General features: G+C 44.0%; 1 protein-coding gene across 1 annotated transcript in view; it reads right to left on the bottom strand.

The window, feature by feature from the left end:
- Positions 1-8,720, bottom strand: part of LOC141145293 (uncharacterized) — a 123,901-nt gene extending 115,181 nt beyond the window's left edge. Inside the window, exons 1-3 of the mRNA XM_073631858.1 lie at positions 8,603-8,720; positions 1,230-1,293; positions 589-679 (exon numbers count right to left, since the gene is read on the bottom strand). Of these exons, the coding sequence (XP_073487959.1) occupies positions 589-679; positions 1,230-1,293; positions 8,603-8,609 (162 nt within the window). The 5' untranslated portion in view covers positions 8,610-8,720. The remainder of the gene's footprint in view (positions 1-588; positions 680-1,229; positions 1,294-8,602) is intronic.
- Between the last annotated feature and the right edge of the window lie 12,654 nt (positions 8,721-21,374).

The following is a 21,374-nucleotide window of genomic DNA, read 5'->3' on the forward strand; positions in this document are numbered from 1 at the left end:
GCACTAGGAACACCTCTATTCTCATCTTTAGGGGGGGAAACAACACGGAGTACATAGAGTTCTCCAGCCTGTTTAATTGCTGATCCTCCAATTGTTGGGTCTGCTGGAACACAATAAACATTAGATCATCTCCTGTTCTGCAATTTTCTGTGAGTGCTAAAAATCGCAAATCATTTTATATATCAATGTCCGTACAAACATTAAAATTACTGGTAAAAATACTTCTATTACACTATTAGAAAAACATTTAAAGAATATACAGTGACAGTGTAAATAACATGCCTCTCTTCTTCCTCTACTATACTTGCCAAGCTAGCTCGCCAGAGAAATAGGGATTGTAGATTTTCATGCCACTACAGTAGATGACATGGTGTCTTGTGATCTCACATCCCCAGTGATGCCTCCTGGGTACAATCCAAATACAACAACAATAGCGCCACCTGGTGACAGGCAGAAGAAAAGAAGCAAGAATGGTGCACAATAGTACACACACGCAAATATAATGAACAAAACTCAATTTAGGTTAAAAAAATAAACAAAAATATAAATTCCACTGAACAAATATATTTGTTGTGCTGTAAAAGGATATAAGAAAGATGTTTCCAGTTCTAGGAGATAAACTTGTTTCTGGAGATTCTTTATGTATTCACTTTCAATCAATAAAAATGGCTCTGTATTTCTGGGAAGAGGACATGTAAAACAATGGTGATAACAATCATGACATTTTCAGTTTTATTTTTTTTTCTTTTCTATGCAGTCTCCTTCTTTCTATGCAAGGTAAAACCAGATACCCGCTCCCCCCTCCCACCAAAAAGTGCCAAATGAGGGAGGATGCAAACAAGCGGAACTTCCACTTTTAGGTGAAGTTCCGCTTTAACCTACCTGATTGTTGGTGTTTCTTCCGATAAGCCAGTTAGAAAAAAAATCCTGGCTGTCAGATGATGCAGCTTCTCGCTAGCACTTTTATATTAGAAATTTTAACATGCGCACAGCTTTGTGGACCAAAATAAAGAAAAAAAAAAACCTGACAGTTCCCCCTTGCTCACACAGAACCCCCATCAGCTGCCAGCAAGAGGAAAAAATTGGAGTGAAGCAGCAGGTGGGCACACAGGTAAGTATTTGGGGTCTAATTGTTATTTCCTTTATGGCAGCTGCAAAGGGGAGCGATGGACCGAACGTGCATTTTAACTTTGGTCCCCTTTTAATCTTTTACAGATGTATTGTCTAACCTGGCAACTGTCTTATCCATCGTAGACGTTAAATCTTTAGATGTCAGGGATTTTCTTAGTGTGTCTAAAATAAACAAAGATAAATATTAAAAATCCATTATGGTAATGTCTTCAATACAACATATAACTTCAGGACTATTCAGCGTAATGAATCTAAAGTGTTATTTTTGCTCTTAATTTAAACATTGTACATGTCTATAAACGGTTTTATATTAAAATCCTTGTACTTGTAAAAAAAAAAAATCTTTATTCTGCAATTAAATATTTATTACAGAATTCATCTGTGATACCCAGTGTACAAATCATGCTGTGTTTTCTAATAAACAAAATACTGAAGCTGCTGACATGCCTCTTTGGCAGCCTGTGTATAATGGTGTGCATTGTGTTAAGGCAGCCCAGTCACAGTGCATGGCCTACCCAGTGCTCAGACATACTCATCCAGTGCCCTGGGTGAAGAGGACAAACTGCACCCCCCTTCCCCCCCAAGCGCAGCACAGGGGGCCGCGCCAAAGAATAATGGCTCATGCAGCAAAATGGTACCAATGGTTGTGGTACATAGCAGCGAATCAATTTGTTTTTTAGCCCTGCACATTCGGTCTGCCCTGAAATATGGGGCTACCAGTGGTGAAGTAAGAAAGGCTCAGGCATCAGGATAAAGAAATATGCCATTGCTCTGGTGGTGTCACTGGAACTAAAAATGCCCCTGTGCTGGTAGTGTCAGTGGGTGGACAAAATGCCCCTGTTCTGGTGGTGTCCCTGGGAGGAAAAAATGCCCCTGGGCTCAATGCTGGTGGTGTCACTGGGCGGGGGGGGGGGGGGGGGGGGGCTCAAGAGCTGGTGGTGTCACCGGGTGGACAAAATACCCTGTGCTGGTGGTGTCACCAGGTGGACAAAATGCCCCTGTGCTGGTGGAGTCACTGGCTAGACAAAATGCCCCTGTGCTGGTGGAGTCACTGGCTAGACAAAATGCCCCTGTGCTGGTGGAGTCACTGGCTAGACAAAATGCCCCTGTGCTGGTGGAGTCACTGGCTAGACAAAATGCCCCTGTGCTGGTGGAGTCACTGGCTAGACAAAATGCCCCTGTGCTGGTGGAGTCACTGGCTAGACAAAATGCCCCTGTGCTGGTGGAGTCACTGGCTAGACAAAATGCCCCTGTGCTGGTGGAGTCACTGGCTAGACAAAATGCCCCTGTGCTGGTGGAGTCACTGGCTAGACAAAATGCCCCTGTGCTGGTGGAGTCACTGGCTAGACAAAATGCCCCTGTGCTGGTGGAGTCACTGGCTAGACAAAATGCCCCTGTGCTGGTGGAGTCACTGGCTAGACAAAATGCCCCTGTGCTGGTGGAGTCACTGGCTAGACAAAATGCCCCTGTGCTGGTGGAGTCACTGGCTAGACAAAATGCCCCTGTGCTGGTGGAGTCACTGGCTAGACAAAATGCCCCTGTGCTGGTGGAGTCACTGGCTAGACAAAATGCCCCTGTGCTGGTGGAGTCACTGGCTAGACAAAATGCCCCTGTGCTGGTGGAGTCACTGGCTAGACAAAATGCCCCTGTGCTGGTGGAGTCACTGGCTAGACAAAATGCCCCTGTGCTGGTGGAGTCACTGGCTAGACAAAATGCCCCTGTGCTGGGGGCGTCACTGGCTAGACAAAATGCCCCTGTGCTGGGGGCGTCACTGGCTAGACAAAATGCCCCTGTGCTGGGGGCGTCACTGGCTAGACAAAATGCCCCTGTGCTGGGGGCGTCACTGGGTGGACAAAATTACCCTGTTCTGGTGGAGTCACTAGTTGGACAAAATGCCCCCGTGCTGGGGGTGTCACTGGGAGGAAAGAATGCCCCTTGTGCTGGTGGTGTCACTGGGAGGAAAAATGCTCCTGTGTTGGGGATGTCACTGGGAGGAAAAAATGCCCCTGTGCTGGTGGTGTCACTGGGAGGAAAAAAATGCCCTTATGCTGGTGGTGTCACAGCGAAGAAAGATGCCTCTGTGCTGGTGGTGTCATTGGGAGGGAGAAATGCCGTGTGCTGGTGGTGTCACTGGGAGGGAAAAATGCCTGTGTGCTAGTGATGTCACTGGGAGGGAAAAAATGCCGTTGTGCTGGTGGAGTCACTGGGTGGACAAAATGCCCCTGTGGTGGTGGTGTCACTAGAAGGAAAAAATGCCCCTGTGCTGGTGGTGTCACTGGGTGGGGAAGGTATCAGTGTAGGTGGGGAAAAAATACTGCTGCTTAATCCAGGCAGATCTGACACACCTTTCAATCAGGCAAGTTCCCAGTATTGGTGATAAAGAGGGTGCAGCTTGCTATGGAGCCCCCCCCCCCCCCCCATCATACCCCACAGGAAAACACCATTCTCGAGGCAGCTGCCCTCCTCACTTGTTGTTGAGCTCCGGTGTGTTCGTACAGCCCATGTGCAGAGCCCCCAGAAAGTCCGCACTGCACAGCGCTAATCACAGGCAGTGAGACATTTCCCGATGCGCGGCTGTAGAGATCGGGAAATGTCTTGCTGCCTGTGATTAGCGCAGTGCAGTGCCGACTTCCTGGCTCTGCACGTGGGGTTTGCGAACACGCCGGAGCTCATCCTTAATATACTTATACTCTTACATTAACCTCTTTCGTAAGGATCCACAATTTTGAGTTACACCATCACAGAAATAGAAATCTTCAATGAGGACATCTGTTTCTCCTGCTGGCACAAATCCCATCTACCATATCATCTCTTCTAGAACAAACCCCCCAAATCCCCCTCCTAGCACAAATCTTCTTTCCTCATCCCCCCTCAAACACAGATACCCCTAAATCAACCACTCCTACAGATACCCCCCAAACTTTCTCCTCCTAGAAAAATTCTTACCCCTACTGCCCCTTAAATTAATATTAATAACAAATAAATTTGCCCTCCTCCCAGGATAAATCCACCCCTCTGCTGAACTCCCACCCCTCCCAGCACAAATCTTTGCCCCCCCCATTACAGCTCAAATACTCTATCTCTCCCAATCAGCACCCATCCCCTCACCACAAAAAAATCACTCATCCTAGCACAAATCCTATACTCCTCAAATCCCCCCAGCCCCCCCCCCCCCCCCCCCCAAGTACTCCCCCCCCCCACCCACTCCACGTTCCCCCTGTGAGCACAAATCTTCCCACCACAAAATGCCACCCATTCATCTCTACTGGCACAAATCCCCCCCCCCCCCAAAAAAAAAAAAAAATCATTTCTCCTCCTGGCACAAATCTTGCCTAACATATCATCTCTTCTAGAACAAATCCCCCCTCCTAGCACAAATCTTCTTTCCCCATCCCCCCTCCCAACACAGATACCCCTAAATCACCACTCCTAGCGTACCCCCCAAAATTTCCCCTCCTAGAAGAATTCTTACCCCCTGCTGCCCCTCAAATTCTCCCAACCAACACAAATCTCCTTCCCCCAATCTCCTCACATGATACCACAGTGCCCAGGGCAGCCGTCCCTCCTGCCCACGCCTTGTCACATCCCTACAACTATAAGGAATTCCCTCATGTTGGAGAAGTTTTCTCCCATTTCCTGTTGTGTCTGTAGCACCCTCTACCAGAAGGTAGGTGCTAGAATAGGATTTTTCTGGGTTTAAGATATCAGTGTAGGCAAATTTAGACAGGCCTGTGCTGTAGCTTAGGCCTGTTTGTTTTGATTTGAGATTGGGAGTGTTTAGTGTAGTGGTGGGTGTGACCACCTGTGCTCTGACTCAGAAGCGCCTCCCCTGATTTCAGGAAGATTGTTCTGGAACGGAGGTTGGACCTGAGGTTTGAGTGGCAGGCAGCTCATGTGAGGAGCTCTGACCAATTACCATTCGGTATTGGCAGGGGGCAGGCCTCCCATATAAGCTGGAGTCACATGCTGCCAGGGAGTTCTGACGGTGCAGGAGGACAAGAGAATGGAGTTTTAGGTAGCTGCCGCAGGGCGTCCCAACGTGTGGGGCACGCTGAGCGCGGAGGAGGGATGGAGGAGCTGCTAGGATGTATTCCTGGATAAAGATCTTCATCATGGAGTTGGTGTCAAGCTGCTGTGACTGGGGAACACAGGACTTGCACACAGAAGAAGATCGGCGAAAAAGAGGCAACAGTAATGCCCCATACACACGGTCGGATTTTCCGACGGAAAATGTGTGATAGGACCTTGTTGTCGGAAATTCCGACCGTGTGTAGGCTCCATCACACATTTTCCTTAGGATTTTCCGACACACAAAGTTTGAGAGCAGGATATAAAATTTTCCGACAACAAAATCCGTTGTCGGAAATTCCGATCGTGTGTACACAAATCTGACGGACAAAGTGCCACGCATGCTCAGAATAAATAAAGAGATGAAAGCTATTGGCCACTGCCCTGTCTATAGTCCCGACATACGTGTTTTACGTCACCGCGTTTAGAACGATCAGATTTTCCGACAACTTTGTGTGACCGTGTGTATGCAAGACAAGTTTGAGCCAACATCCGTCGGAAAAAATCCTAGGATTTTGTTTTGGGAATGTCCGAACAAAGTCCTACCGTGTGTACGGGGCATAAGACTGAGGAGAATAGAACAAGGTTCTGTGACCGGGGAACACAGAACTTGCCCTTTGGAGAAGGTCAGTGTGAAAGAAGCAAAAGGAGAATTGTTGAGAGTAGTGCAGAATGCTGTGGCCGGGGAACGCAGCAATTGCAGTTATGGACTGGCTGGGAACAGTAGTCTGCTTATTACCGTGTGCTAGGCCATCGGGGAGAGGTACCAAGTATCTCTGGCCTGGTAAAGCACTCTGGTAATACCTTCCAAGAGACTGTGTAGCTACCAAATTCACTGAGCCACCGGGGAGAGGCATTGCATGCCTTTGGCTTATTGATTTGCTAAAGTTAGAAGTGCATCATCTTCAAGGCTAAAGCTGCTAATCAATGTTCTACAAATGTGATGACAATTCAATAAGTGCTATGGGCATCCCATATCTTCCTTTACCCCAACCAAGTTGTATCCCGTGATAAACGCAATAAAACTACGCAAATGACTGCTCATTGTCTCAGAAGTGATAGATGGGGGTCTGGCAGCAGGGTGATTTGGTGGATGTTAGTAACCAGTGGTAACCAACCACTATATGTCTATAGGACAGGAACACTGACTTCAGATGACCCCAAAGAAAAAAACTGAGTGCTGTTAGGTGGTTTGGAGACCTAGGACTGGATCTCACCTTCCCAAAAGAATGGTGACAACTGTCTGAAAGGGATTTCCCTCACTTCCTGTCATGTCTCTGGGAAAGGAAGTGAAGGGAAGCTTCTCTATTGAGACACAAACAGCAAAAAATTTCCTGTCAGGAAATTAAAGCTGAACTCCAGGCAAATAAAACATTTTCTCTTGCAGAGGGGCTGTGCTAGAACTGCCAGGGTTAATTGCCTGTATGTATCTAGGGCAGTGGTTCTCAACTCCGGTCCTCAGGACCCACTAACAGGCCAGAATTTAAGTATTACCTTGGGGAGATGCAGACTAGAATACAACAATCACTGAGCAGAAAATGATATCACCTGTGATGTATTTCAGTTATCCTGCAAACCTGGCCTGTTAGTGGGTCCCGAGGACAGGAGTTGAGAACCACTGGTCTAGGGGAACAATAAAACAATACTTTTTTTTTTCTCACTTGAAAAATCTTTATTAGGACAATGTGCAATCCGGTTCCACATGTGTTTCAGATGAAAAAAGTGCAGCATGTTGAACTTTTGTTGAAAGCACTGGAACTGACCACACTTCTATGAACTAAGGCCATTGGAATACATGGCAAGCACTGTGCATGCCTCCTAGATGCAGTTTAACCACTTGCCAATCGCAAAATAGCCAATGTCTGCATGGTCGTGCAGGTCTGGGGGGGCATCTTTTGAAGTCCTCCCAGAACCACGCCCCCGCTGCGGTGCGCTCTGTGATCAGGGTGAAGGGCCCATCACATGCAATTTGAAGTCGCACATATATTAATGGTATTCATTGGATATCATGGAGTACGACTTGTCATGTGACATTGCAGTCCCAAGTTGCAGGACAAGTCGCACAAGTGTGAAAGGGGCCTCACAGGGGGGTGTAGTAAAGCATACACCCCTGGGAGGCCGGGTTTACCCTCGTGGGTGTGTATAGGTGTTCCATGCATCTCCATGAAGACAGTCCTTTTCATGTCAATTGGGACGCATTGGCTGCACAACCACAGCTCCCATACTGACATCTATGTGGGTGTGAACACACACTATTTGAGTATGGGGACATGCACCCACATGGATGTCAGTATGGGATCAATGGCTGTGTCAGTGCAATGGGACTGTCTGCATGTGGATGCCCAGAACACCTGTGAAGGTATACCCCAGATACATACCTTCCAACATTTTTAGATGGGAATGAGGGACACCTACTAGTAAACGTACATAGGCATAGGACACGCCCTCTGCCACACCCCCTTAAAGGAAAATGAACCAAAGAAAAGTTATTTACCACTACTATTCCTTTGTATTGGCTTTTAAAATTTACAAATGCGGCAATTTAGAATTTGGATGAAAGGTTTAGCACTGGGAAACACTTTTTGAAAGATAAAAAGTGCATTTTATATACAACTTAATAGATCAGACCAAAATGAAGGACAAATGAGGAGGAAAGAGGGATATTGTTCCAAATCAGGGACAGTCCCTCGAAATCAGGGACAGTTGGGAACTATGCAGATAGCACTGTACATTTTCACTGGCAGGTTGTACACTTGCAGAGCACTTGAAGCACAAGTTCTAGGTGACACTTTTCCAATTTGTAGCAAATTTGCGTGGCAAATCTCTAGCAAGAGCAAAGTTGCAGTGGTGAGTCTACAGCAAAAGCTCTGCAAGTCTACAGCTTGAAAATTCAGGCACAGTGCCCCCTGTGGTGGGAGGACTATTGCACAACATAACTGAACCAGAACTTGCAGCAGACTTGCAGAATGTTTGCAAAGAAAGTTGATCTGGAGTCATGCAATGGGGATTTGCTGCGATTGTGCAACAAACTTGTGAAGCCTGGCAAGTCTAGCAATAGCTTAGCAAGTCATTTTCAAACTTGAAGCACAATTGCTTGTTATCTGGGACAGTACATGACCCCCCCCCCCCCCCCATGGGTGTACACCTCAGTATGCACTGTGTGAATGAAGATAACACTCAGCATTCCATGCAGGAAATACACACATCTCTGTGATAGTGTGTACAATGACACATTACAAAGCCTGCCCGCCCCTCATTGTCTCTGGACAGGCAGACAGCCAGGCAACTAGTATTTCCATGAGGGGAGTCCATCACCTCTCCTCAGCTGAGGTGTACACCCACTGATTCTGTACTGGTTTTTATCTTCATTCAGCTGTGAGCCCATCACTGTCACCTCACTCACCCGACATTCCGCCTCCCAGCACCCGCAGTAGCTTCTGCTGTCACCATGACAACAGTACACAGAGCTCTCCCTACACGAGCACCAGACAGAGGGCGGAGTCTGAGGCTTCAGTAGCCATTTTGGAAATGGGCAACCTTCACAACTAGCGAGGTTGTTTCAGACAGTGAGGGGGGAGTGAATTCCTATAATTATTAGCATCTTTGCACTTCCGTTTATTCTGTTAAATACACCTCATAGGAGCGCCTTGTAAAAGCAGAGCACATGTTGTTAAATGTGGAGCTTTGCTAAACCTGTCCTCGTTCAGGAGCCATTTTTGTGGAGCCTGTGTGTGTGTGTGCTGGGATCCCCCATGAAAGATAGATAGAGTTGATAGATAGATAGAGTAGATAGATAGAGTAGATAGATAGAGTAGATAGATAGAGTAGATAGATAGAGTAGATAGATAGAGTAGATAGATAGAGTAGATAGATAGAGTAGATAGATAGAGTAGATAGATAGAGTAGATAGATAGATAGATAGATAGATAGATAGATAGATAGACATTTAAACACTTTAAGACCTAGCCTTTTTCTGATATTTGTTGTTTACAAGAAAAATTTTGTGTTTTTTTTGCTAGAAAATTACTTAGAACCCCCAAACATTATATATTTTATTTTAGCAGAGACCCTAGAGGATAAAATGGCGGCTGTTGGAATATTTTATGTCACACTGTATTTGCACAGCGGTCTTTCAAACGCAATTTTTTGGGGGAAAAAATACACAAAAACCATGAAGTTAGCCCAATTTTTTTTTGCATGTTGTGAAAGATGATGTTACACCGAGTAAATAGATACCTAACATGTCACGCTTTAAAATTATGCACGCTTGTGGAATAGCGTCAAACTACAGTACTTAAAAATCTCCATAGGCGACGCTTTACATTTTTTTACAGGTTGCCTGTTCAGAGTTACAGAGGAGGTATTGCACTAGAATTATTGCTCTCACTCTAACGATCACGGTAATACCTCACATGTGTGATTTGAACACCGTTCACTTATGTGGATGCGAAGTATGTATGCGTTCGGTTCTGCATGCAAGCAAACGAGGGATGGGGCAGGTTACCTGTTTAGAGTTACAGAGAAGGTCTTGCACTAGAATTATTGCTCTTTATTTTTACACTTTTTCCCTTTTTTATTTTATTATTTTTTTATCACTTTTATTCCTATTACAAGGAATGTAAACATCCCTTGTAATAGAAATAAGCATGACAGGTCCTCTTTATTGAGAGATCTGGGGTCAAAAAGACCCTAAATCTCTTGTTTACCTTTAAAAGCAAAAAAAAAAAAAAAAAAAAAGACATTTTAACTTTAAGAAAAAAAAAAAACCTGTCTATCTGCCCGAGTACTGGAAGTGACTCCGGCCCTCCAAGGGCATAGAGCCAAGTGGGGGCTATCTTGCTCTCACTCGGTTCCTAGCCATGAGCCGCACTGAATTGGACCTTCCCGCCGCCTATAAAAGTGATCCCTTGGTGAATCTGCCGCTGGGATCACTTTTATCTTAAAGCTGACTGCCTAACGAAAAAAATAAATACCAGGGTTATGGCAGCTAGCTGCTGCCATAACCTCAGTATTTCACTTCAAATTAATAACTTACATTTACAGTTAGGTGTTCGGCACGGAGAGTTCAACAGAGCCTGAGTAGAAAGTGAGTCATGGGGCTCATTCACACGTATTGCCAAGGGGGCGGTAAAACCAAGTGGTTGAGCTCTAGTTTTACTGCCCACCTGAACAGTGACCTGCAGCCACACATGGCAGTATGCATTCTGGGGCTGTGATGCTGTGCCTGAATTATACAGCATGTTGCTTTTCGCCACGTCTATAATGCTGCCCCTCGATCACATGTAGTGCATGCAATTGCGGCACGCTGATTTAAAGGGTTAAATTAGGCGGTGAGGAGGTGACATATAGGGGTTTATTTACTAAAGGCAAATCCACTTTGCACTACAAGTGCACTTGGAAGTGCGGTCACTGTAGATCCGAGGGGGACATGCAAAGAAAATAAAAAACAGCATTTTTACTTGTACATGATTGGATGATAAAATCAGCAGAGCTTCCCCACATTTCAGATCTTCCCCTCGGATCTAAAGTGACTGCACTTCCAAGTGCACTTGTAGTGCAAAGTGGATTTGCCTTTAGTAAATTATCCCCATTGTCTCTTTACCACTTGTATAACGCCTCTGAAAAGTGATCTGAGGTGAGACATCTGGGGTCATTAAAGAGAACCTGTCGCCAAAAATGCATCAAAGAAGATTTTTTGAAAAAAAGTTTAGTAAAAAAAAAAAGAGAATTCCAAAAAAGTGTAAAAAATGAAAGTTCCACCCAAACACTCACATTTTTTTTCCAAAAAGGGGTTTGCACCCCCCACCCCCACAGGTACAAATGTAAAGGCATGCGTCGGGGGTGCCAACACACAAAAATGATCGTGTTAAATAATCGCACCAACTGTTATCACCCTCTCACCAAGCTGGTTTTCGATGGTCTTGTAGCCCATTCCAGCCTTGTGTAGGTCTACAATCTTGTCTCCGACATCCTTGGACATCTCTTTAGTCTTGGCCATGGTGGAGCGATTGGAATTTGATTGATTGCTTCTGTGGACAGGTGCCTTTTATACAGGTAACAAGCTGAGATTAGGAGCACTCCCTTTAAGAGAATGCTCTTAATCTCAGCTCGTTACCTGTATAGAAGATAGGGGATCAAATACTTATTGCTGATTGATAGGGGACCAGATACTTATTTCACTCTGTAAAGTGCAAATCAATTTATAACTTTTTACAAATGCGTTTTTCTGGATATTTATGTTGCTATTCAGTTTCTCGCTGTTAAAATAAACCTACCATTAAAATTGTAATATACACTGGGTATATGTAAGGGTTTACAACCACTTTAAAATACCATGATAATGTGTCCCATAGCCCGGAAAACGTATATATATATATATATATACCCTGTTTCCCCCGAAAATAAGACCTAGCGTGATTGTCGGTGATGGCTGCAATATAAGCCCTACCCCCCCAAATAAGCCCTACCCTGTTTCCCCGAAAATAAGCCTTACCCTGAAAAGAAGACCTACAAGGACTTTAACTAGGGCTTATTTGTTGGGTAGGGCTTATATTGCAGCCATCACCGACAATCACGCTAGGTCTTATTTTCGGGGAAACAGGGTATATATATATATACTGTATGTATTCTCATTGCCTGCCCAGTGGTAACTCCCTTTTTGGGATTCGCTGCCAGGGCCATGACAAACCTTAAAATTGTATGAACCTGTGAAATGGTGACAAACATCATGAATAATGGACCTAGAATTATTAATCTCCCTCCAGTGTGCACATCGATATATGTAACATCTGTAGCTCTATCCACGCCACCCCCTATATGATTAGTAGATAGATTCATGCATAGCATGAATCTATCCATGGCGGTGGCCACCCCCTATTCATGTGTCCTGGCCCCTTTCAGGGCACTGGGTGCATGAATTACAGCGGTGGGGGGGGGGTGTTTTTTTGAAGCACCTGATTAGAGCCATAGGCTCTATAGGCTTCAAAATAATTGCAAAAGGAGAGGAGTTGAGATTTGAGACTTTAAATGAGGACATAGCCTGGTAAGTCAAATACCTCCATCCCTTATTCCCTTACTTAAGATGCCGCCGCCTCCACCCGGAGCCGAGGGATGGGTCGGGTTCAGGTGAGGACATCGCGGGCGCCCTGGACAGGTAAGTGTCCTTATTTTAAAAGTCAGCATCTGCAGTATTTGTAGCTGCTGACTTTGATTTTTTTTTTTTTTTTTTTTTTTTTTAGGCGGAACTCCGCTTTAAGTAATTGCAAATAAATAAGCAATCGTTCTTGGAGACAGCTGTACATTTTTATTGTTTTCTGTTTCTGCTAAGTGCCCTCTAGTGGTGGTTAGTGGAACTGCATTCAATGGAGAAATCCCATTTCTACTAGTCTACTGGCAGTTGACTGGTCACCTGGGAGGATTTTTTATTGTCATGAGTTAGCCACTGGGATATGTCCAACCCTGCCTAATGCGATTGCTATTGTTTCACTGTGATGACACTTACTTCAGTTTAGCCCCAAAACATAATTGAAATGATGGGGAAAGTCAACAAAGTCAGGTGATGTGATTTTGTTTGGTTTTAATGGAGTTTTACAAATAGGGCCTATAAAATGTTAATTATACATACCTTATAGAAGAGATGTCAGGTTTAGAAAGTGGACAGTATGTGATACTACAGTGAGGGAAAAAAGTATTTGATCCCCTGCTGATTTTGTACATTTGCCCTCTAACAAAGAAATGATCAGTCTATAATTTTAATGGTAGGTTTATTTTAACAGTGAGAAACTGAATAACAACATAAATATCCAGAAAAACGCATTTATAAAAAGTTATAAATTGATTTGCATTTTAAAGAGTGAATTATGTATCTAGCATATGGATTGGAAGCACATACATTAAATGGATAGATGAGGGGCAGGTGGGCCTGAAGGCAGCCCAATCCACCTTAAAGCAACAGGAGCACACTGGACACCCAGCAAGAGCACAATGGCAGCAAAAGTGTAAAGTGTGTCCCCGGACCATATTTACACAAGTAACAAACAAATGGCCCCTGCCCACACCTATAACTGGCCTTCACAGAGTGCCATGAAGAGGCCTTGCAGCAAGCATACACAGAGTGCCGTGAAGAGGCCTTGCAGCTTATGCATGCGTTTGCAAATGCATGCTAACTAAACCCCTGTTTTTAACGCAGACTGTTGGACAGGTTAACCCTTTCATGACTAAGCCTATTTTTGAAAGTTGGTGTTTACAAGTTAAAATCCGTATTTTTTGCTAGAAAATTACTTAGAGCCCCCAAACATTATATATATATATATTTTTTAGCAGAGAATCTAGAAAATAAAATGGAGATTGTTGCAATATTTTATATCACACAGTATTTGTGCAGCAGTGTTTTAAACGCAAATTTTTGGGAAAAGGGACACTTTCATGAATTTTAAAAAAACAAAACAGTAAAGTTACCCCAATTTTTTTGTATAATGTGAAAGATGATGTTACGCCGAGTAAATAGATACCAAACATGTCACGCTTTATAATTGAATGCACTCGTGGAATGTCGACAAACTACGGTACCTAAGAATTTCCATAGGCGACGGTTTAATTTTTTTTTTACGGTTACCAAGTTAGAGTTACAGAGGAGGTCTAGTGCTAGAATTATTGCTCTCGCTCTGACGATCGCGGCAATACCTCACATGTGTGATTTGAATACCGTTTACATATGCGGGCGCGACTTCCATATGCGTTTTCTTTGCTGCGCGAGCTTGCAGGGACGGGGGTGCTTTAAAAATGTTTTTTTCTTATTTTATTTATTTTTATATTTATAAATTGTGTTTAAAAAAAAAAATTTGATGACTTTTATTTCTGTCACAAGAAATGTAAACATCCCTTGTGACAGTAATAGGTGGTGCCAGGTACTCTTTATGGAGGGATCGGGGGTCTAAAAGACCCCCGATCCCTCCTTTGCACTTCAAAGTATTCAGATTGCCATTTTCGGCGATTCTGAATACTGTGTATTTTTTTTAAACTGGCGCTATTGGCAGCCGAGTAAATGGGAAGTGACGTCATGCCTGCAGCTGCGGGCATCATTCCGGTATAACCCCGGAAAGCCGAGTATGCACATCTGTGTACGCTCGGGGCAGGGGCGGATCCGGGGGGGGGGCAACGGGGCAATTGCCCCCTCCGAGAATGGGGGTGACAGAGCGGGCGGCTCCGAGAGTGACAGTGCTGGCGGCTCCGAGGATGACAGTGCGGGCGGCTCCGAGAATGACAGTGCGGGCGGCTCCGAGAATGACAGTGAGGGCGGCTCCGAGAATGACAGTGAGGGCGGCTCTGAGGATGACAGTGCGGGCGGCTCCAAGGATTATTCGCAAATTGAAGAAACACAAAATAACTGTGAATCTCCCTTGGTCTGGGGCTCCATGCAAGATCTCATCTCATGCAGTTTCAATGATCACGAGAACGGTGCGGAATCAGCCCAGAACTACACGGGAGAAACTTGTCAATGATCTCAAGGCAGCTGGGACCATAGTCACCAAGAAAACAAATGGTAACACACTGCATCGTGAATGACTGAAATACTGCAGCGCCCGTAAGGTCCCCCTGCTCAAGAAAGCACATGTACAGGCCCGTTTGAACATCTGAATGATTCAGAGGAGAACTGTGTGAAAGTGTGGTGGTCAGATGAGACCAAAATCAAGCTCTTTGGCATCAACTCAACTCGTGTTTGGAGGAGGAGGAATGCTGGCTATGACCCCAAGAACACCATCTCCATCGTCAAACATGGAGGTGAAAACATTATGCTTCGGGGGTGTTTTTCTGCTAAGGGGACAGGACAACTTCACCGCATCAAAGGGATGATGGACTAGGCCACGTACCATAAAATCTTGGGTGAGACCCTCCTTCCGTCAGCCAGGGCATTGAATGGGTCGTGGATGGGTATTCCAGCTTGACAATGACCCAAAACACACAGCCAAGGCAACAAAGGAGTGGCTCAAGAAAAAAGCAAATTAAGGTCCTGGAGTGGCCTAGCCAGTCTCCAGACTTTAATCCCATAGTAAATATGTGGAGGGAGCTGAAGGTTTGAGTTACCAAACGTCAGCCTCGAAACCTTAATGACTTGGAGAGCTTCTGCAAAGAGGAGTGGTAAAAAATCCCTCCTGAGATGTGTGCAAACCTGGTGGCCAACTACAAGAAACGTCTGACCTCTGTGATTGCCAACAAGGGTTTTGCCACCAAGTACAAAGTCATGTTTTGCGAAGGGATCAAATACTTATTTCACTCATTAAAATGCAAATCAATTTATAACTTTTTTGAAATGCGTCATTTCTGGATTTTTGTTGTTTTTCTGTCTCTCACTGTTAAAATAAACCTACCATTAAAAGTATAGACTGATCATTTCCTTGTCAGTGGGCAAATGTACAAAATCAGCAGGGGATCAAATACTTTTTTCCTTCACTGTATATGGAACATACTTTGTATTCAGTTGGATTTGTAACTAATGAAAACATTCAGTTCTTTCTGTGAAGAAGGCTGTTTTTCTGTTATGTGTACTATGTGCTTTGTGGACAGAGTGAAGCGGGCGGTTATGTTCAAGTAACCCCTCAAGGGCGTGCCTGACATCGCCACATTACTGAGGGTGTGCTTTGCTTGTAACTGCATCCGCAGGACATTGGTTGACAGAACTGTGGACTGGTGGTAACTCCATGTCCCGTTTTTTCCTCCTGCCTCTTTGGAGGACCATTGGATGGGACAAATGGGACAGCTCCATCCCCTACAACTGGTTTACCCCTTGGTACTACTTGGACACTTTCAAGTTTATTAAGGAGCTAGGGCTGGATGGAGTGAAGCCCGACTTGTGGAAGCCAAAAACTATCCACAAGTTGATTAGAGCATCGGACACTATTGAGACTGTTCCAGGCCTCCCTTCAGTCACTTGCAAAGTGGTCTGGAGGAATGTTTCTTCAAAGAGATTTACCAACAGGCACAAAGATCTGGCATGGATGGCAATCCAAGGGGGATTGCCACTCAGGACATTCATGCATGCCTGAAACCTGTGCAGATACAGGCACTGCCCCTTTTGCATCATCCAGGAGGAAACTGCTTTTCATGTTTTCTGGGAGTGCCCCTTTGCACAGGACCTGTTGAGGGCCTTGGAACCTGAACTGAAAGACTTTGTACCACAGACTGCTATCACACACTTTGGTGTGTTGAACGGACTCTTCTTTGGAACTCATTCACAGGAGGACATTGACGGTGCCTGCCGGGTGCTGTGTTGCTTTAAGGATGCTTTGTGGTGCGCCAGAAAGCGCCTCATCCACCAGCGGGAGAGGATGTCCATCGAGGACTGTCGCAGACTGGTTCACAGTCTGCTCAGAGACTATCACTTGATGTACTTCAAGGAGGAAGAGGAGGTCTGAAGATTTCACCCCCCCCCCCCACCCCCTTTCACCCGTGTATCCTTTGGCAGTTCAATAAAGCTTCGGGCCTGTGAACTCTTTTTCTCCCTCCCCCACCCTATCTCCTCCACCCCCTCCCATCACACCCGTTGCCCATTTGAATGCTACCTGACAGTATATGACTTTTTGTGACATGTTTTTGAAGTAATGTTTTCAGGGTAATGCAGCGTCATGCATGATGTGATGTTTCGGGGTATTATTGCTCTGCACAACACATCAGGCATCATACCGCAGGATGAATGTAATTTATTTGTATGCTTGGAAATGTATTTTTATGCAGTGTATTTATGCGCTGCGTCGCAGTACAGAGTGGAATGTACCCTGTTGAAGTATTTGTTTTTTTGTATATTTTCTTGCAAAATAAAGTATACATTTTCAATCAAAAAATGTGCTTTGCTTTGAAGAGTGAAATAAAAAAAACTATGAATGGGGAAAAAAAATGAATGTTAACAGCTGATAGAAAAAGGAAAATGGCTTCAAGTGCCCGTGGTGTCACTTTTTTTCCACTAGGGGTCACTAGAGCTTTTAACTAATGATCCCATAAATTATTCCTAATTTCCTGCCATTGTGTATAGTATGAAATACATATTATTTACAAGGTTTTATTAAAGAAGATGACCCTTTTACCAGTCTTTCCCTAAGATGTGAAAAAAATCCCTTTGCTCCTACACAGAGATCACTATTGCTGAAAAGATGTGACATCACCTACTAGCATATTATATCCGTCTAGTTTCATATAACAGTCCTATATGAATACATGTCATTATAATGTACTGCCTTGTTATCTTTTCCATGTTCTGATGGACAAACGGAATATTATTTGCAGTTGGTTGTTGACCTCTCTGATTTCAAAATAATCCTTTGTGTTCGCTCAGGAGAATATTATAGTTATCAAAATCTCCAGAGGAGTGCTGTATAGTCAGTAGTAGTCAGTTTAGTGGGGATGACAGATTATATTGCAGAAGAGATGCTTCAAAGGACTCCTGGGATTTGTGCTTTAAAGGCACCTCCAGCACTGCTGATTATCTGTTGTCTGGAAGCCGGACTGATACATCACACGCCGGCTTATAGATAGAATAGGGGATTGTTGCTGCATTTGTGCTGCTCTGCTATACATTTTAGTAAATGCAGCAGGTCTTAAACTGGCCATATGCTAGTAGAATTTTGTTTGAAAATGTTCAATTTTGGAATGTTTGTTCGATTGGTTAGTGGGGTCAAATCGGCATTTGTTGTGGACCTCGGTGATGAGAAAATTTGAAGGAGCAGGATGGAATTTCATTCTCAAACAAATTAATTTCTAACAGCCTATGTCAGGGGTCTCCAAACTGTGGCCCTTTGCTTGCCTTTATCTGGCCCTTGGGCACTATTCCTTCCCTTGATGTGAGGCACCTTCCCTCCACTGACACCAAGGATGGGGCACTATTCCTCCCATTGACACCATTGTTGGTGCACTATTCCTCCCACTGACACCAACAATGGGGTACTATTCTTCCCAGTGACAACCAGAGATGGGGAACAAATTCTCTAACTGGCATCAAATATAGAGCACCATTCCTCCCACTGACACCAGTGATGGGATGCCATTCCTCCCATTGGTGCCAATAATGTATTTTTATTTAACTCCCACTGGCCAAGCCTATGACATTGTTTACTCAAACTGGTCACAGTCTGCCCCCCCCCCCAATATTTGAAGGGCAGTATACTGGCCCTTTATTTTGAAAGTTTGGAGACCCCTGACCTATGTGTTTTTTGTTTGGGAAATTCCATTGATTTTGAAACTGAACGCTAAAAAGAAACAAAATTTCAAAGTACCTAAACGACGTTCGTCAAGTCTCTGTTGGCATTATCTAATGAGATATTTTGTACGAATATAAGATTCATGTGTAAATCTATCAGTGTATGGCCAGCTTTAAGCTGGCTATACATGAATCGAAATTTGTCTGGTTCAGCAGGGACCGGCTAATTTTCGATCCATGTATGGACAGGTTGTATATGTAAAAATCTGACATGCTGGTTGCACCCAAGTTGATTGATCGATTGACTTAGGTACAACCAGCATGTAGAATTTTTTCACATAGAATTACTGTCAGTGGCTATAGCCACTAGCAGTAATCATTTTATTCTGCCGAGCATGCATGCCCCCTACTGGCAAAATACAATAGCGCAATGGTAGGCATGCCCCCATCAACACTGACTGTGTTGATGGGGAATCAAGCGATTCTCTTATCTATCATATCAACTATGGACAGCTTTACTGAGCTAGATTTTTCCACCTATACCATTCAGTGTGAAAGCAAACAAAAGCAAGTAACAAACAGCTGAAAAATGATCTAAAATGCAAGCCCCCTTTTCATGTCTGTACCTGAAAGCATGCTGTATTTAACCCCTTCCTAAATTCAACATCTATCTACATTAAAGAGGAACTTTATTAAGAAAATTAAGTCCTGCTAGATGACTACAGGCTGGCCCCTTTTGCAGCTATAGCCATGGAAAACATTAAAAATAAGTGCCTATGCTGTTTATAATCCAGTAATACACTGCCTCACACACCCTGCTCAGTTGCTCTCCATTTTTAGCCACTGATGAGTTTGTAGAGGTTGATTTAATGACTGGCCTAAAGCGGAATTAAACTGGCTAACCTTTATAGCCAAGGAAGCTGCTTCTGTTTGATCTGCAATTACCATGGTGCTGCACAGGTGATCAGATATGACACCAACCGTTTGTTGGTTTTGAAAGTTTGGTTGAGAACACAAGCAAATGTGACAGGTAGCAATCCCAGCATTCCAAGAAGGTAACTGTTTTTTGAAACCGTTAAATCAATAGGTTTATTTCCACTTTACTGTTCAGGGGCTCTGGGCTTCAGCAAAATGGCAGCCTCCAGCAAGAAGAAACAGAAGTAATGCTGGAGGCAGTTTAATGTTGGTGGCATAATGTGGAATGTATGTTTCTTGCTAAAGAACATTATTTTTTATCTAGTTGTTATGGGTAAAGTTCCGCTTTAACTCCTAAGCTGTCCATACATGTGGTAGTTGAACAGAGCAATCAAACCTTCAATTCCATTAACAGAAAACATATAATGGTGGTTTCAATCAACCGTTAGGAGATTATTTCCAAAAATCGCTTTCAACATAATTGTAATAGATTTTGCCCATTTTGATTATAGTTCAATTTGATCTTTCAATAAACTACATGGAAGCTGTCATATTATTGCCTAGTTTTGACTGCACATTGGACCAAATTCTGGTGGTCAATCAAACCCTTGAGTGGTAGATTCCTTAGTTCCTGGTGGCAAGTGGCGACTTGTGTTTGCATTTTCAGTTTCCAGTGGTCCATGTGCACGACCAGTTTAAAGTGTAACTGAAGGCATTTTACAAAAAATTGCAAGCAGGCAGGCTATTTTTGGCAGAATAGACATGCTATGCTTTAGCAATAAAATACACCTACCTGCCTACCTGAGCGACTCAGGTAGGGCACCAGGGAAAAGATGTCAGATCCAGCAAGGGACTCCACATAGACTTTGGACTGTTAAAGAGAAGGTAAGTATAGTGACACTAAACTTTGGTTTAAAAAGAACAATTTGGGAGGACCTCACTATGCCAATGAAAGAACAGAGTGAAAAATACTGGAAGATCTGGACCATTTACTTCTTTTAAAAGGATAAGCCCTCTCTAGGGTCACAACGGCAACTTCCTGACTCCTGGACGCTGCCTCGCTTTTTGTAAGTCCTGTTAGGTTGTTAAGTTTTCCTTCCAGCCACCTCCCCTACACACCCTTTTTTTTTTTTACCTTTTTGTCCCTCTTATGTACTCCCTTAGCCTATCTATGTCTCAACCTCCTCCCTGAAAATTGGAAAAACTCCGGGATCGGCAAATTTATGGGAATGCAACCCATTATGTATAATGTTTTGCCATTTCTTGTAAATTCGGTCAGTATATGCTCCTGATATGAAGAAGTGGGTCTCATGAATGTATCACTACGATGTCTCTCTACTCAATGCTCTGTTTTTATATAATTTTATTACATCATTTTCTTTTTTTCTTAGGATGGTTAGTTGTTTCCTGTTGTGTCCCAATTTGCATCTCCCCGTTCCATCCATGCACTCTCCTGTGCTTCCCCTAGGGCTTTCCCATTGGGTACCATGGTTCCCTTCAACTACTTCCAGCCCAGACATTGAGCAGCAGTCAACGCTTAAAGGTGTTTTTCTAGATCAAGTTTTAAGCTGGTTTGTATGTCCTGTTTTATTTAGGACACTAGTATGTACAGTATCTGTACCCCCCACACCTTCAGTCTAGGTCCGCATCTATGTGGTTGCGGTTGATTTATTTTTCAGGCACGTTTTGTGGTGCATTTTTAAACCTGCATTTTTTAAGCGTTTTTGCATGGTGTTTTAATGCAATTTGCGTTTTGCATTTTTTTTCCCTTTAAAAACACTGTATATAGCTGGGTACTAAGGAGCAGGGAAGCCAGCCACCGCATCTCTAACAACCGATGAGTCATCAGCTGTCTGCGGGGTTCTCCGCTGACAGCTGAATGTAAAAAAAAGAATTACCTGCAAAAAAAACGGGGAAAAAACAGTGTGCCCCCCCCCCCCCCCACAATCCATACCAGGCTCTCCGGGTATGGATTTGAAGGGGAATCCCACAGCAATTTTTTTTTTCTAAAAATGCCATGGTGTCCCCACAAATCTATACCAGACCCTTATCCGAGCATGCAGTCCAGCAGATC

This window comes from Aquarana catesbeiana, linkage group LG05 (genome assembly GCF_042186555.1).
Source record: "Aquarana catesbeiana isolate 2022-GZ linkage group LG05, ASM4218655v1, whole genome shotgun sequence".
Lineage (NCBI taxonomy): Eukaryota > Metazoa > Chordata > Amphibia > Anura > Ranidae > Aquarana > Aquarana catesbeiana.